The sequence below is a fragment of the Crassostrea angulata genome, chromosome 10 (assembly GCF_025612915.1).
Source record: "Crassostrea angulata isolate pt1a10 chromosome 10, ASM2561291v2, whole genome shotgun sequence".
Lineage (NCBI taxonomy): Eukaryota > Metazoa > Mollusca > Bivalvia > Ostreida > Ostreidae > Magallana > Magallana angulata.
In genome coordinates this window covers 44415064-44430451 of record NC_069120.1, presented here as the reverse complement: position 1 = coordinate 44430451, position 15388 = coordinate 44415064, and the positions used below count along the sequence as shown (strand labels likewise).

Genomic DNA, 15388 nt, shown 5'->3' with positions numbered 1-15388 from the left:
AAAAAAAACAACATCAAAACACTGTTGTGACAAAAAAGTCTCATGAAGATACAAAAAAAATCACCTGTGATCTAATGCTTTGAAGTTGCCCATTGGGGCTGTAATTCTTTCCCTGAGTTCTTGTGCCCATCTCAAGCTGCCAGACACTTTTGGCATGTTCTTATGAAGAACTGCCTTTCCACCTTCTTTTTTAGCTGCCATTTGTTCATCATAAATACTTTTAGCTGTATCTAATTCTTTGTCTATCATTTTCACAATGAGTGGATATTTTTCATCAAAGTCTTTCTTAATCAGTTCTCTTTCAAGCAAGGAACCCATAATGTCCAAAAGCTGAAACAGTTTGTATACAACACCAGTTAGATTTTATACAAGGTTATGAAAATGACATCATATTTTTTAAAGAGCCAACACCATGTTGAAACCTCTCTTGCTATAAGACATTGCATACCTTGAATACTGATTCCAAGCCTGAACAATCATCAAATCCTTGGCAGATAATGGTGGCCAATCTTCTGTCAAAATCACTAATCTTGTCCAAGAAAGCCTGGTAGTCATCTAAAAACTCCTGCAATATAGACAACAAAATCCAGTTACATTATCCATCACCTTCAATCTACAAGATCTCAAGTCCACCATGCTATTAAGATGATGAGCTCTTACATTGCTGCCTGGGTCCAGACAGTCGTAGGTTTTGTTGGTGAACACTCCATACTGTTCCTGGAACTCTTCGTGCAGCTGAACCACCTGCTGACTCAGCAGTTTTCCCTTGATGCCACCGAGCTCCACTTTCTCCAGCTTCATGAACTCCAAAGCTGTCTCCATCAGTTCCTGGGAAAATAATCAGAAAAATCAACATCATCATTAAGTAAAAATTCAGAAAAAACCTGCATTATTAGCATTTAAGTCAAAACATAACTCCCAAACAATAGACTCGCAACTTTTATAACTCCTCCTGAAACTCACCCTGACTGTCTTAACTCTCTCCACAAACTTGTCATAGCGAGCAAACACCAGCTTGGGGGCGAATTCCCAGAGCCGGGGTTCAGTTCCCTCTGGGAAGTAGCTCTTCAGTCTTTCTTTGTGGTCTTCGTACGTGTTCCTGTAGGCATCTAGAACATTACAAGCTTTCCTGACTTTCTCAATGGTCTCTTCAATTTCTCCTTTGAAAATCTCAGATGGATCAAGGAAGTTTCTTGCCTGTAATATAGATCTCCAAATTATTTTCCACATCATGTTGACAGCTGTATTAAGATGTACTGGTACATGTATTGTAAATAAATCTCAAGATTTTTTTTTAATTGGTTGGGGGGGGGGGGGTTTGGATGGGGGTGTCAGAACATTTACAAAGGAATACTTTTTCTTAAGTGATGTATTTTCTCACCATATTGATGATCATGTTGCACATTTCCTGCAGAAGTACAATAATGCGTGCAGGTGTGTTGTAATATTCTGAGTTAGCCCAGGTCAGACAGGTGGTGTGCATCATTGGAGCAAGTAAAGGAATGCTCTCATCAAACTCTGCCTGCTCAAAATCCTCAAAGTGGTGACGCAGGGGCTTAAGGTAAATGTTGATGTCTTGAGCTTCAGTTAAAGCTGCAAAAAAAACCAAACCAAATATCAGATACTTGCTATGTACGTATGTGACTAAGTCCTTTAATTAGCGACAAAAGTTTGGTTACAAAGTGTTCAATATTTCATTATGCCTATACCTGCAACCACATCTCTGAAGATGTCCTTGAATGTAGGGAAATAGCTGCTCTGTGTTCTCTCAAGAATTTCTGCCATCTTCCTGACCTTTGGATCTCTTAGCTGCAAATTCACACAGAGAAATTCTTATGACCTGATCTTAAGTACCTAGCTATAATTATTCAAATAACATGTTTGCCAAAATCTGATTGTTTCTACCTGGTCATAAATGCATTCCAAGTTGGTTGCTTTGTTCTTCCAGAACTCGATTTCTACAAAGGGGGTGGGGTTGTGTCCCTCTAGTAGGGGTTGAGCAGAGTCTTTCTTCAGGACATCCCTGATTTGGTGGGTCCAGTCAATGATCACAGACTCAATGGCGTGAATCAGGGCTCTGTCAAGTGAGTCTCTGCAAAAAAATAAAAAACAAAAATATAAACATTCCCTCTAAATTATTTATCAAACTTTAACATTATGCTATGTTTTGCTGGGATTTCTACACCTTGTTGCAATAACTTACTTGTCATCTTCCACCTGTTCCACTTTCTCTGCCCCAACGGGGAGGGGGAGGAGGGTCTTGCCTTTTGCCTGACCACACACCACGTACACATTGCTCTTCAAGTTATGGACGTGTCTTGTGACATCCTTGGAGACAACATGAGGCCACTGCTCGTGATTTCTATCATTGGACAGAAGTGGCACCAAGACCTATAAAAAGAATTAAATAATAAGTACTACCGGTATTCATCATTGGGAGTTTTCTTTTTTTTTTAATCAAAATTGTTTCAAAATTCATATATATATACGATTTTAAAATACAAGTAATCTTAAAAAGGATAACATTTTCTTAATGCATTGTATTTCATTTTGATAATCTGTAAAATTCCTTTTTTATTTATTTCAAATCCACTGATGTTATTTTCGTATTATAAATATATTGATTCAAGATTGAAGAATGGGTTATTATAAACTGCAGTATACTAGGTCATATGTTTTACAAATTATTCAGAGCTTTGCATGAATATCTGCAGTTTATCAATTTGAAAGACTGCCACATTAACATTGCATGGGTATGGTGGAAAATCTTTAATCAAAATCTCCCTGCCAAAGTATAAAGACTTTAAAGACAATCACACACGACAAGTATATCCCCTTGCAGCAATTAATCATCACTATTCTGTGAAAAAATTCTTGGCAGTCTTTTTCATTTAAATATTAAACTATTGGCAAAGATTGGAGAAAATGGCTATTGCATAATGCTTGCTTTCAAAGGACATGCGTCACCATTTGGCCTCCCAGGTTGAACTTTTGCCAGTTAAATGCATTTTCTCATTTCTAAGTAAATGAATATATCGGAACAAGCACATTCTTTTCATTATTATATTAATTTGTGAGCAAATTTCTTTATTGTAATTCAATGGTATAATAGCCTATGATATTTAATTCAGTCAACTAGATTTTAAATTAAAGCAAAGTCAGCAATAGGAAGTACTCAGCAACCTATGTTTGTTTATATGGCAACTGCATGTCTGCAAAATTCCCAGCAATAAAATGGGTGGGGGGGGGGGGGCAAATTGGATTATGATCATTATCTCATGCTGTAATTTTGTTGTTACATTATTTTTTATATAAAGAGTCAACTTAAAATATGAAGAAAACTATTGACATTGTTTCTTCCATTTGAAGATTTTTTTTCAATATCTTGTTAAAACTCTCTTTATGATATATGAAGGCTGATTAAACATTAATTGGTCTTTCTTACACACATAATCAATCATTTGCAAAATAATTACCTCATCAACAAATGCAGACAGTTGGTCCAACGGTTGATAGGACATATCACCATACAGGTAAGCATTTCTAAAGTTGGTTTCCTTCTGAATAGCATCTCTCCCTTTTTTGACAAAATAGCAAGCTTTAGCCTTCGGATTGTTGGGCCATTCAAATTGAGTATTTAGTCCACCTGCTGCAGTTGCAGTTACGATAAGACATGGTACATCTTGCTTTTCAAAGAAGTCCATAAACATTTGTCTTGTGTCCTCAACACTGTACATTTTGGACCATTTGTCCGGCTTGATTTTGAGCGTTTTGATGACATAGTCGGCGATAAACTCCACCCGAGTATCGTTTAACTCGAGTTCCGATGCCATATTTCTAATTCTAAACGAACTCTATTGAATAAAGTTCTTTTCTACACGAACATTTCCCTATGTCCAACCCGCGCGTTCAACGAGTCACCAATGGCAATAGTAATGTCGGCTGTATCTATACGTTGCTACGTAAACACGTGCTCGGAAACAATCGTAAATATGACGGAGTTTGCCGAATGGGCACCTTGCAAAATTTGACTATTTACCCGAAAGTGTCCAAAAGGTAATGAAACTCTACACATTTTGATTTTTTTTTAAAAATATTTTACAATCAATTCATCTCAATCATTTTTTAAGGTATATCTACTGGTTTAATGAAATATGTATCGATATATTTTTTTTTGTGATAGTGTTTTTATTTTCATCGGGATCGTGCTGCTGTAATTTCCATTTCATCATGCAGTAGATCATGTTATATGAACAACATGTTGTGCAAAGTTCGATGTTCCTTGCGATCAGGACGCCGTTTACTTAAATACCTTGGGTTACAGAAAGGAATCAGGTATTTTATTTATTCTTTTCAATTTAGAAAAAATAGTTTATTTAAAATTCTGCATGAAAACTTGTGTGTAATACTGATGTACCGTAGAGATAGTTTATGGTTATGTAGATTTCTCTAGAGATTTCTAGAAATTCTTTTTTAATGACTTTGTATTTTGTAAAGTTTGAGCAATATATATATATTTAATAAGTTTCCAATCAGTATTAGTGGATGTATTTAAAGATATACAGGATAGTTTAAAACAGTAAATAAATATGACCTTTGGGGCAGCACAGAAGTGTATGTGTACATAATGATATATAATATCTCATCATTGTTAACTGCATCAGGATATAACATTAATCAACTTCCACTGAGTAAACTTGCATTAATGAAATGTAAAAAAGGCTGATATAAATATTTTGATAAATACAAAGTCGTTTGTTTTTCATGCAAATACATGTGTTATTATACCGGAGAAGATTTGAATAAAATCAATTAACAATAAATTGGTATTATTTCTCTTTAGTTTTCTTCGTTGTTATCTGAGTTTTAATTTTTCATCCTGCGCTTGCTATTAAATCTGCTCACATATTTGTCAATTCAACATGCTAGATAGCTGGTTAGCAATTAAGATGCAACTGTCAACTTCTTTGAATAGATATCAAGATATACAAGATAGTATACTAGCATATATGAAGGACATAGTTTAGTTACATTGTATAAAGATATGACTTTCATCCCTGTCATGTAGATAAACAAGTAAATCAACAAGGATTAGTTTCTTGTAGTATGATATTTATACAATATAATGCCATACTGGAATTTTTTGAAATGCCTTATTTTTTATGCTACACTTGATGGTGAATCTACTTCATCACATACATCTTGCATTATAATTTTTGTGAGATATTTGCCAATGTCTTCAATTAAGAGGGGAGACATGCCAAAAAAGAAATTTGTTACTTTCTTCTTTATATCATTTTCAAATGTATTTTGCTGCGAGATTCCATAAATATGTTTCAGTTTATTCATCCTATATTGCCATCACAAAGCCATATAAAACTGTTAAAAAAAGAATGAAGAGGACATTATCATTTTTACATCTTATTTTGGTTTCATAAGAACCAGAGGATAGATTATTGCCAAACTAACAAATAAAGATTAATATTGTTCAAAACATTACCCAAAGGCAAAATGTGTGCTTTCAAGCCTCAAGGTTGCCTCAAAGTTGACCTCAAGTGACATTTTCTTAAAACTTTTAAAGCTATACATGCTCCAATTTGCGTCAATTTTGAATGACAGGGTTAATGCATGTTTTTGTTTACTTATAAAAGTTACCTTAATTATGCTGTAAATTACAGCACTGAATTCTAACTCATAACAAAGATATTTAAAACTTGTTGCATGTTTAGCTTAACATTTTGCCAGCTACTAGGACTAAGTTCATCAAATTTTGCAAGTTGTTGATTTTAAGGACCTGAAGATATATGTTGACCCGAAATTAGGTAACTGTTACCTACAAGTGTTTTTTTACAAATTGTTTAAGATGCATTTTTTTAGGCAAGATGCGGCCTAGATTTGTCAAAGCATATATTAGTTAATGCATCATACAACATAAAGATATGGTTTCCCAAAATGAGGTCACAGTTAACTACATTTCACTCTTTATCATTATTTATTGTTACATCTTTTATCTTTGACATTTAGAGGACTAGAATCATCTGGTTTTGTCAGTTGATGTATCTTAGGACTCCGGATATGTTGACTCCAAAGTAGGTCCCCACGACAACTTTTTACTCCTTTTTTTCTAAAATTTGATAATGCAGTGTCTAATTTTTTATACCAAGAGACCTAGGATCATCAAAGCTTCTCAGTTGATGCATTGTTGAACTTGCAATCTACAGTTTATCAGAAAAGCCTCTTGTTTTCAAACTTTTCTATTTTGTTACTTATGTAATCTCAAATGCTTGCAATATATGAATACTGATTGGTTGAATATATTGAATATAGAACACCTATGAAAGATGAGACAGTACATTGTATATTACCAATAAATATACCCCCGCTCCGAAGGAGAGGGGGTATACTGTTTTACCCTTGTGTGTCTGTCTGTCCGTCCGTCCGTGTGTCTGTCCGTCCATCCGTCTGCCTGTCTGTCCGTCCGTAACAAAAATTTCTGTCGCATTTTTCTCAGCAACTGTTTATCGCAGATGCTTGAAATTTTTACACAGTGTTTGTTAAGGCATGCCATACCGTGGGATATATTTTTGTACCAATCGGACGTCAACTTCCTGTTAAATGACGACTTTGTTTATTTTTAGCCAAAATTTTCAAACTTTTGTCAAAGAATTCTCAGCAACTGTTTATCGCAGATGCTTGAAATTTTTACACAGTGTTTGTATAGGCATGCTATATCGTGGGATATATTTTTGTATCAATCAAATGTCAACTTCCTGTTAAATGACGACTTTGTTTTTTCAAACAAATCTCTGTCAAAGATTTCTCAGCAGTTATTTATCGCAGATGCTTGAAATTTTTACACAGTGTTTGTATAGGCATGCCATATCGTGGGATATATTTTTGTACCAATCGGACATCAACTTCCTGTTAAATGACAACTTTGTTTATTTTAGCCAAAATTTTCAAACAAATTTCCGTCAAAGATTTCTCAGCAGCTATTTATTGCAGATGCTTGAAATTTTAACAACTATTTGTTTAGGCATGCCATATTGTGGGATATATTTCTGTACCAATCAGATGCCAGCTTTCTGTTAAATGTCGACTTTGCTTATTTTGCATATTCACATCAGAGCGGGGGTATCACTAGTGAGCATTGGCTCACAGATATCTTGTTTTGAAACAACTCTTCGTACCATATGGATACCATATACAAGGGTCTGAACTTTTATTAACTTGAGAGAGCAATTTATTGGTTTTCTGTTGCTGAAATTTTTTAAGGTGGCTTGACATACCAATATAATATTTGATCCAATCTGGTATAGGGGTCATACATGTAGTTAGGTCTGCTCAGAGAAATACTCAAACAGTGAAGAAGTCAGAGGCTTATATAGGTGCTGCAGAAGTAGGGGCAAGGGAAAAAAAAAAGGACAAGAGTTTTTAAAAAAAAATATTTGAAAAGTAACATCTCTCTTCAGTAATAGTAAGGAAGATCCATAGTACAAAAGTTATAACGGACAGTGTAAGAATTCTATACCTGCATGATATTGTTGATCTTTATTGATAATATATGTAATTCATGAAAGCAGTGGATTTTGTATTTTTCTGTTTAATTTTTTCAACTTTGAGCCTACGGTAATCCGATCCAGGGTATAAGCTGAGGGTCGTGTATCAGAGAACAAAAATATCGGCTTATGCCCTGAAAAATACGGTACAATGTTACAGAGTCGCGTAAACTTGTTTTCTGCCTGTACATGAGAACCACAACCTACAGTTGACATGAAACTGACTTTGCACTTACTGTGGAACCATTAGATTTCGTGGCAGATCAATTTTCGCGGAATTCGTGGGTACCTCTCGTCCACAAATAACCATCCTCCGCAAATTAATGAATTAAAGTTATAATGTCATAATTCCTTTTGTACTGTAGGTATAAGAGAGTACACAAAATTACGTCCACATTAACCTGTAAATTTTAAACAATCTACAAAAATTGGCCTCCATGAATTTATTGATTCCACAGTATGCATGTGTTTTGTTCTTGAGAATGAAATATACTACGTGATAGTGTATCAATGTTGAGTGTTCAAAATGGTTCTGGATCAGGTCATGCAGTGACATAGATACTGTAGATTCCTAATTAACCGCGAGGAATTAATATCCGCGTAAAATTGTGAGAGGCACCCTTCGCAGATTTTTAAATTTCGCTATTATTTTCTAAGAGTTAAAAACTATAAGAAATAAGGATGGAAATTCCCTGATCGCGATTTAATATTCTTGCAATTTGATCCAGACCTCAGGATCGCGGAATTAAGTACTCCCGTAATATAAGAAATTTACAGTATTACAAACTGAAAAAGAATGAAATATTTCCAAATGTATAGGTTTTTTAACATTGTCAATAACAAACCAGAGGTTATCATACAGATTGAAACAAGTTATTCATTAATATATCCATGGTCAGGTAAAAGCAATCTTGTTGAAATCACTCTTCATATGAATTGTTTCCCAATTTATTTTTGCATGTCAATTCCACATTTTCTTCTTTAAAATTTGAAAGTTAGACAGACACAAAATACTGTAGTAAATATCTATAGTAATTTATGTATTGAATACATACATTACTATAGATATAAATTTACAGTATTATATGTAAACGTCAGCCTCCTCTTTACGTAAGGTTAGAATACTAACCTGTTCGTGTCCTGATACTACCAGTAATGATATTCACAAACAACTCGAGCCTTAACCTCTGTTATATCATAGATGTGTTTATATATAAACCAGGCATACATGTCTTCATAACAGCTATTTATCCTGTCAAAATTATTTAATATATATACATGTAATATCATATAAAGAATTATTTACCTAATTGAAAGCAAAATGATTTCAGAAATGATTCATTAAAAAAGAAATTGTAGAACATGTAGAATGTTTTACTATTTGTCTTTTAAAAAACAAAGAATGAGATTACTGGGGATTGGGGGGGGGGGGGGGGGGGGGGAAGTTGATGAAAGGTCCGAGTGATACAATATTAAAATAACAGTATCTGTGACTGGAAGTTCTTATTTGTCCATCCTCATTCACCACCAAAAAATACATAAATAAACAAGAAAACATACATGTACGACACAGAGTGATAATGTTCCTGAACCTATACAGTGTAAGGGACAGTCGGCACAGCAAACAAGCTTCCTGATTCGCTGATCGTGGCCTAGGGTGTATCAACTCTGGCCTGCAGCAAAACAGATCCTTTTTACCATCTACTGTTATTGCTTACAAATGTCACTTGATTTCTTCTCTCCTCACTAGAACATCCTGGATCAATACTGATAAATTTACCATGTTTACTAATGTTTGGAATTTCACATCAAGGTTTATTTATTTGTTTGTTTATTATTCTTCAAATTATTTTTACAGGCATTCATTTTTTTTTTTTTTTATTATTTTTGTCATTTAAATTACTTTTGATCAAATATATCCTAATTTTACAAGTTAATTGGCCTTTTCCAGGTGGTTTTCAACTAAAATACTTTTTTCTAACAATTATTTGTGTGAATTTAAATCTCTCTTTTGAAAATGTCTGTTGATATTATTACAGACTGCTTTCCTATGGTACAGCAGCTGTAAAAGCAGAGGAGACTATTCACCCCAAAGAACGGCCCTGCAGTGACGCCCTCACGTGGGTCTCGGATTATGCACCATGCTTTGGTATACATGGAAATTCTGTAGAGATTCTTAATACTCCAGATGAATTTTATCAGACTTTGAAGGTAAGAATGATAACATTGATTCAAATGATTTTATTTTGAAAACAGAACCAGGTATTAATCATTAACTTCAATCTCCACATCATATTACCTGGTAGTAATATTATATTGAATAATTTGGCACATATTACCATTAAAATGTTTTAGAACAAATTTTTATGTACCCAGTAACCATGAATGTTGATATTACATGTCTTATCAATGTCAAATTATAAAGTTATTGTTACATATCCAAAAATCTTTACATTTGTGTCCAGACAAATTTCAAAAATGCCAAGAAGAGGATTGTGATTGCCTCCCTTTATCTGGGGACTGGCCAGTTGGAGCAAGACCTGGTAAGAAACAACAGCACAATAGGAAATTATAAGTATCTCTTTGATTTTGATTTGAAAATGCCACCTTGGATATAAGAGCAAAATATATTTACCGGTATATGTAATTTATTATAATTGCAAAGAATGTATTAGTTGTGAATGAACAAATAAATTGTGATACCGGCAAGTTAAATAATTACTGTTTATTTGAAATTTCAAAGACAATTAAAAAAATGTACTGGATTATGTACAGGAATACACATGTGTAAAACTTTTAAGTGATTCACAGTAAGAGTTAGAGAGACAGTAACACTTACCATGTAATAAATATGTTAAGGTTTAAGAAAGTATAATCATTATTTAGATGTGTTATTGATTCTTGCAAATTTTGGTCTCTAGGTGAATGGCATTGAATATGCATGTGAGAGGGCAAAATCATCTGGGAACAAGGACTTTGAGGTCCATATATTGCTGGACTACAACAGGGGGTCCCGAGGGGGTGATGTATCCTCCCGCACCATGCTGACCCCCCTCCTGGAGAGATTTGAGGGAATGGTCCAGGTATCCTTGTACCACACCCCAGACCTGAGCGGCTACCTGAAGCAGTACCTACCCCCCAAGCTGGATGAAACCGTGGGGGTGCAGCACATGAAGGTGTACCTGTTTGATGACAGTCTGGTGATGAGTGGGTGAGTGACAGTTGATGCTAATTTTGTGGTCAGGATTTATATAATGTATATAGTACCTGTACTCAAGTCTATACATACACATACAAGGATGCAACTGCACATGAATACACTTCAGTCTTATTAAATTTATTTGTAACAATTAGTAGGAGTATTCTTCTGTTTCTTTAATGGGAATTTTTGCCTTTTTGATCATGATAACTGATTATTTGAGAAAAATGTACAAACGTTAAAAAAAACAACTTATTAGCAACCCACCCACTTGCTGTGGTATAATACACTTAGGAACTTTTATTATGACTCACAAAACAAAGAGATCTGACAGAATATGTTACTGATACAGAATGACATCAAAAAGTCTCTCAATCCACACTTAACTAGAATAACTAGAATAATTGAAAGTCTTATAAAGGAGATAGAAAAAATATTATATTAAAAATATAAACATCTAATATATCTATTTGTTGAGCATGTTTTTGTACATCTCTTTTTTATTCATAGAGAAAGATAATTCATATGGTCATAAAGTGACATCTGCTAAGACTTGTAGCTTAATTTCCACTCAAGAGGGGTCGCCATTTTTAAAAGCTTCTAAAAAAGAAGAACTCTATATGAAGATATAGAAAAAAAATCAAATTTTAAAGCTAATTAGTGTTTCTTTACAAAATGGAAGTTAATAGCTTAAAACATCATTTCTAAAAATTTGTGTTTCTTTACAAAATAGAAGTTTATTGCTTAAAACATCATTTCTAAAAATTTAAGGTAGATCTGATTGTTACTTTATTAACCATTCAGCCTCCTTAATACATCTTTAATAACAAAAATAAATAAACATCTACAGGGTGGGGCTCAGTCTAAGCAGCTGTTGCAAAGATAGAAACATCTTGTTATGTCAACTGTTACATGATGAACTAATAGATAAACAGGTTGTTAACAAACAATGGTTATCAGGGGTCAGATATGTTAAACCTTCACTAATATTAATGTACAGTTCTTCAAATGTGATAGCTAGACTGAAAGATTTACTTGACGTTGTACAATACATATATTGTAGTGTATGTCTTTAGTCAACGTGCAAAACAAAACTCAGATATTGTAGCAATCATTACACTGAAATAAAGTATTATTATGAATAATAATGATAAAGTAAATGTATAAGGTTGTTAAATTTAAGTTTCTTTGGCACATACTGCTTTTAAAATTTAATCAGATTGAAAAGGGGAATAACTCATTTTTTAAGAAAGTAGAAACAGAAACTCTGCAGTAAATGCTCCATGCCTTCTGTTTTGAAGTGTATTGGGTCAAGAAACTAAAGATTGTTATTTTTAAAGTTGTACGTTGCATATTAATGTGATATTTATTTTTAGAGCCAACTTGAGTGATAACTACTTCACAAATCGCCAGGATCGCTACGTACAATTCAATGACTGTCCAGAAATGTGCAACTTTTTCTCAGGACTTGTGAAGACTGTGTCTACTTTCAGTTTATCACTGACTGCAGACAACAGTACAAAACTTCATCCAGAATGGGAAATACATCCTTATGAAGGTATTGTGAATGAGCAGATTTGTACAGTCCATTTTTTGTTTACAGGGTAGTTTACAGTTTGGAGAAATATTCATTTTAAGATGGTTTGCCCCCCTCCCCCCCCCCCCCCCCCCAGTATTTAAGTGGACCTTAACTAAAAGATTTTTCATATTTTTCAAGTAGAAAACATTTTGTTAAATGTAATGATTGATTTCAATTTCAGGAGATCACAAAGATTTCAAGGAGGCAGCAGGCAAAACAGTTTCAAAATACATTAAATCTGTGACTGATGACCAGGCAGACAGACAGACAAAGAAGAAAATTAAATTTGACACTAATGTGTATCCACTCCTTCAGATGGCACTGTTTGGTGTCCACACAGAGGAGATGTTTGTGAAGCAACTATTCCGTAGTGCCAGTGATGGGGTTAAAATCTCCCTGGCAACAGGATATTTCAATCTGACCAAGCAATACCAGAACATTATTGTGCTAGAGTCTTTGGCAAACTTCAATCTTTTAATTGCATCTCCTCAGGTACTTGTTTAAACACCTTTTTTTATGGCGACAGCATTTGAATGAAACTGAATATTTGTAGAAACATTATAATATGTGAGAGTAATATGAAATCTTTTTGGTCATACCCCTAACCTTAGAATTTGCATTACTATTCCAACTACATGGCTACATGTACATGTAAATCCTTTACTCTGCCATGATAGTTACCACACAGATTTGTTTTCTCCTTTCAGGTGAACGGGTTTTATGGAGCAAGGGGTGTAATGGGAAACATCCCTGATGCTTACACGTATATCGCCTCCAGCTTTTACCACCTGGTGAAGTATTATAACATGCAACATCGGATCCACCTGTATGAGTACTACCGCCATCAGTGGACGTACCACGTGAAGGGACTCTGGTACTACCTGCCCAACCAGAACCTCCCCTTCCTCTCCATGATGGGATCCTCCAACTTTGGTGAGCTGATGTAAATTTCTTATATTGCGCGAGTACTTAATTCCGCAATCCTGCTGTTTTGTATCAATTCGCGAGAATATAAAATCGCCAACGCCGACTTTTTTTTTCTTAAAATTCTCAACTCTCTAAAAATAATAGCTAGATTTTAAAATTTACGAAAGGTGCTTCTTGCGATTTTTCGCGGATATTACATGTAATTCCTTGCGTTTGATTGGGAATCTACTGTATTTCTTTTATGTAGATTTAACTTGATCAGTTTAATTGGACAGTAAAGCATCACCGAAAAAAAGGAATCAAAATCTAGCTTTGGTGATTCTTTATGATATTTTCCTTGTTATTTTCTTCTTTGATTGATTACAAGGCATCATAGCATATCTCTTAAGAATTTTGTCAAAGTAGTAATGGTGTTTAAACCTGACATATACTGTGGAATCATTAAATTTTGTGGGAGCCAATTTTCGTGGATTGCTCAAGTTTTACAGGTTAGTGGGGATGTAATTTTGTGCATTATCTTATTTCTACAAAAGGAAATATGACTTTATAACCCTAATTTATTATTTCGTGGGGGATGTTAATTCATTGATAAGAGGTACCCACAAATCCCACGAAAATTGAGCCACCGCGAAATCTAATGATTCCACAGAATGATATATTTTGTGCACCTTGAATGACAAAGATGGTTATACAATGGTTTGTTTTAATTCTTAATCCAAATTTTGTTTTTTATTTTGTAGGCCATCGATCTGTGCATAGAGACATAGAATGTCAGATAGCTTTAGTTACCCAGAACAAGCAACTACAGACGCAGCTACATCAGGTAAAAATCTAGAGAATAAATAAAACAATAAATACCTGTACCATGTATATCCAATATCATTAAGAATTTAAATATTTTCTTTCTTTCACAAACAGGAGCAAGTAAATTTTTTCGCCAATGGAGTTGAAACAAATGAGGAAACTTTCCAAGAAACGGACAGATACGTGCCGATGTGGGTCAAACTTGCCTCCCCTTTTTTACGACGATATTTATAGTACATTCTGTGTTGTTTGCATTTCCTTATGGGCATTACTTTCACTTTTCATTGTTTTGTTACGTATGTGTTAGAGATGTAATCAGTATGTTATTTATGTCTTTGATGGTAGTGCTTATGCAGCAAGAATTCATTGACCATTGATCACCGTGCATGGAATCTGCAAACATCTGTGATAAATCATGAATCTTGGAAATTAAACATATATATAAACCAATGATTGGTAGTCTTCTTAATCTTCTTTACCTACCAAGTTGATTATTTTCTGAGCAGAACCCTAGAAGCCAAGAGTCATTTCATGGATTTTGTGCTGTCAGATCATTGTTTAAGAACCCTTTATGGTACAGACAGCAATTCAGGTTTATTTGTAGATGACCCAGCCCCCTTGAGGTCAAAAGTCAATGTTAAAACTTTTCTTGACAACACTGATTATGAGTAGACTTAAATATTGTCCACTCTCTGTGTAGAACTTTTTAAAGTCAATAGGGCAAATACTGTTTTACTAAAATCACATAAAAAAGTTACCCACTCCAAGATCTTATAAATTATTTGATACACTGATACCCTTTTTTGGAGTAGGGGACCTCTTTTAAGGTCAGGGTTCAAACAACTCTGGACCAGGAAAATACTGTTCATTCAATATATATTGTTCATTTGATATATATGATTCAATGTCATATATATTGTTCATTCAATATATATGACATTGAATCATATAATATTTTTTTTTTAAGTGGGTTTTCCATAGGAAAATCTGGATATTGAAATGGTGAAAATAGCGGTTGGGTGTGCGGGTTGGGGGCCACCAAGGGGAATTCCTATTGTACAGATAACTCCTCCTACAGTTCTCAAGATAAGAAGTTGTTGTTTTGCATATCAATTGTATATATATCAGAGATGTCGAGATTACTTGGATTGTGATTATAGATAATTAATGAAAAAAAATACCAGCTGTCGAACTTTGTCATTTTTTCGAATAATATTGCTATAATATAACTTTTGGGGTACTTATTTGTTACGATATTTTGAGATGATACTGTAATGCTGATTTTTTTGGGGGGGGCTGATGTTACTCTGGTGAGCAATG

The 15388-nt window shown here is 34.2% G+C and overlaps 2 protein-coding genes across 2 annotated transcripts in view; one reads left to right on the top strand and one right to left on the bottom strand.

Annotated features, from left to right (window-relative positions):
- LOC128168027 (dynein beta chain, ciliary-like) overlaps positions 1-3949 on the bottom strand; it is a 21417-nt gene extending 17468 nt beyond the window's left edge. The window contains exons 1-9 of the mRNA XM_052834098.1: positions 3477-3949; positions 2204-2391; positions 1906-2092; positions 1710-1809; positions 1382-1593; positions 964-1197; positions 661-828; positions 449-565; positions 65-330 (exon numbers count right to left, since the gene is read on the bottom strand). Coding sequence (XP_052690058.1) covers positions 65-330; positions 449-565; positions 661-828; positions 964-1197; positions 1382-1593; positions 1710-1809; positions 1906-2092; positions 2204-2391; positions 3477-3833 — 1829 coding nt within the window. The 5' untranslated portion in view covers positions 3834-3949. The remainder of the gene's footprint in view (positions 1-64; positions 331-448; positions 566-660; positions 829-963; positions 1198-1381; positions 1594-1709; positions 1810-1905; positions 2093-2203; positions 2392-3476) is intronic.
- On the top strand, positions 3924-15260 carry LOC128165990 (CDP-diacylglycerol--glycerol-3-phosphate 3-phosphatidyltransferase, mitochondrial-like). The gene is made up of 11 exons (XM_052830912.1): positions 3924-3937; positions 4002-4056; positions 4184-4335; positions 9599-9770; positions 10025-10102; positions 10481-10770; positions 12135-12316; positions 12519-12829; positions 13045-13270; positions 14005-14087; positions 14183-15260. The coding sequence occupies exons 1-11, from the start codon at positions 3924-3926 to the stop codon at positions 14300-14302; spliced, it is 1683 nt and encodes a 560-aa protein (XP_052686872.1). The 3' UTR covers positions 14303-15260.
- Positions 15261-15388: the final 128 nt, after the last annotated feature.

Excerpts from the sequence above, each read along its gene's own strand:
- LOC128165990 (XM_052830912.1), top strand. Across the intron at positions 4,057-4,183 it reads TACCCGAAAGTGTCCAAAAG|TGTTTTTATTTTCATCGGGA; the intron begins GTAATGAAACTC and ends TTTTTGTGATAG. Across the intron at positions 12,317-12,518 it reads GGAAATACATCCTTATGAAG|GAGATCACAAAGATTTCAAG; the intron begins GTATTGTGAATG and ends TTTCAATTTCAG.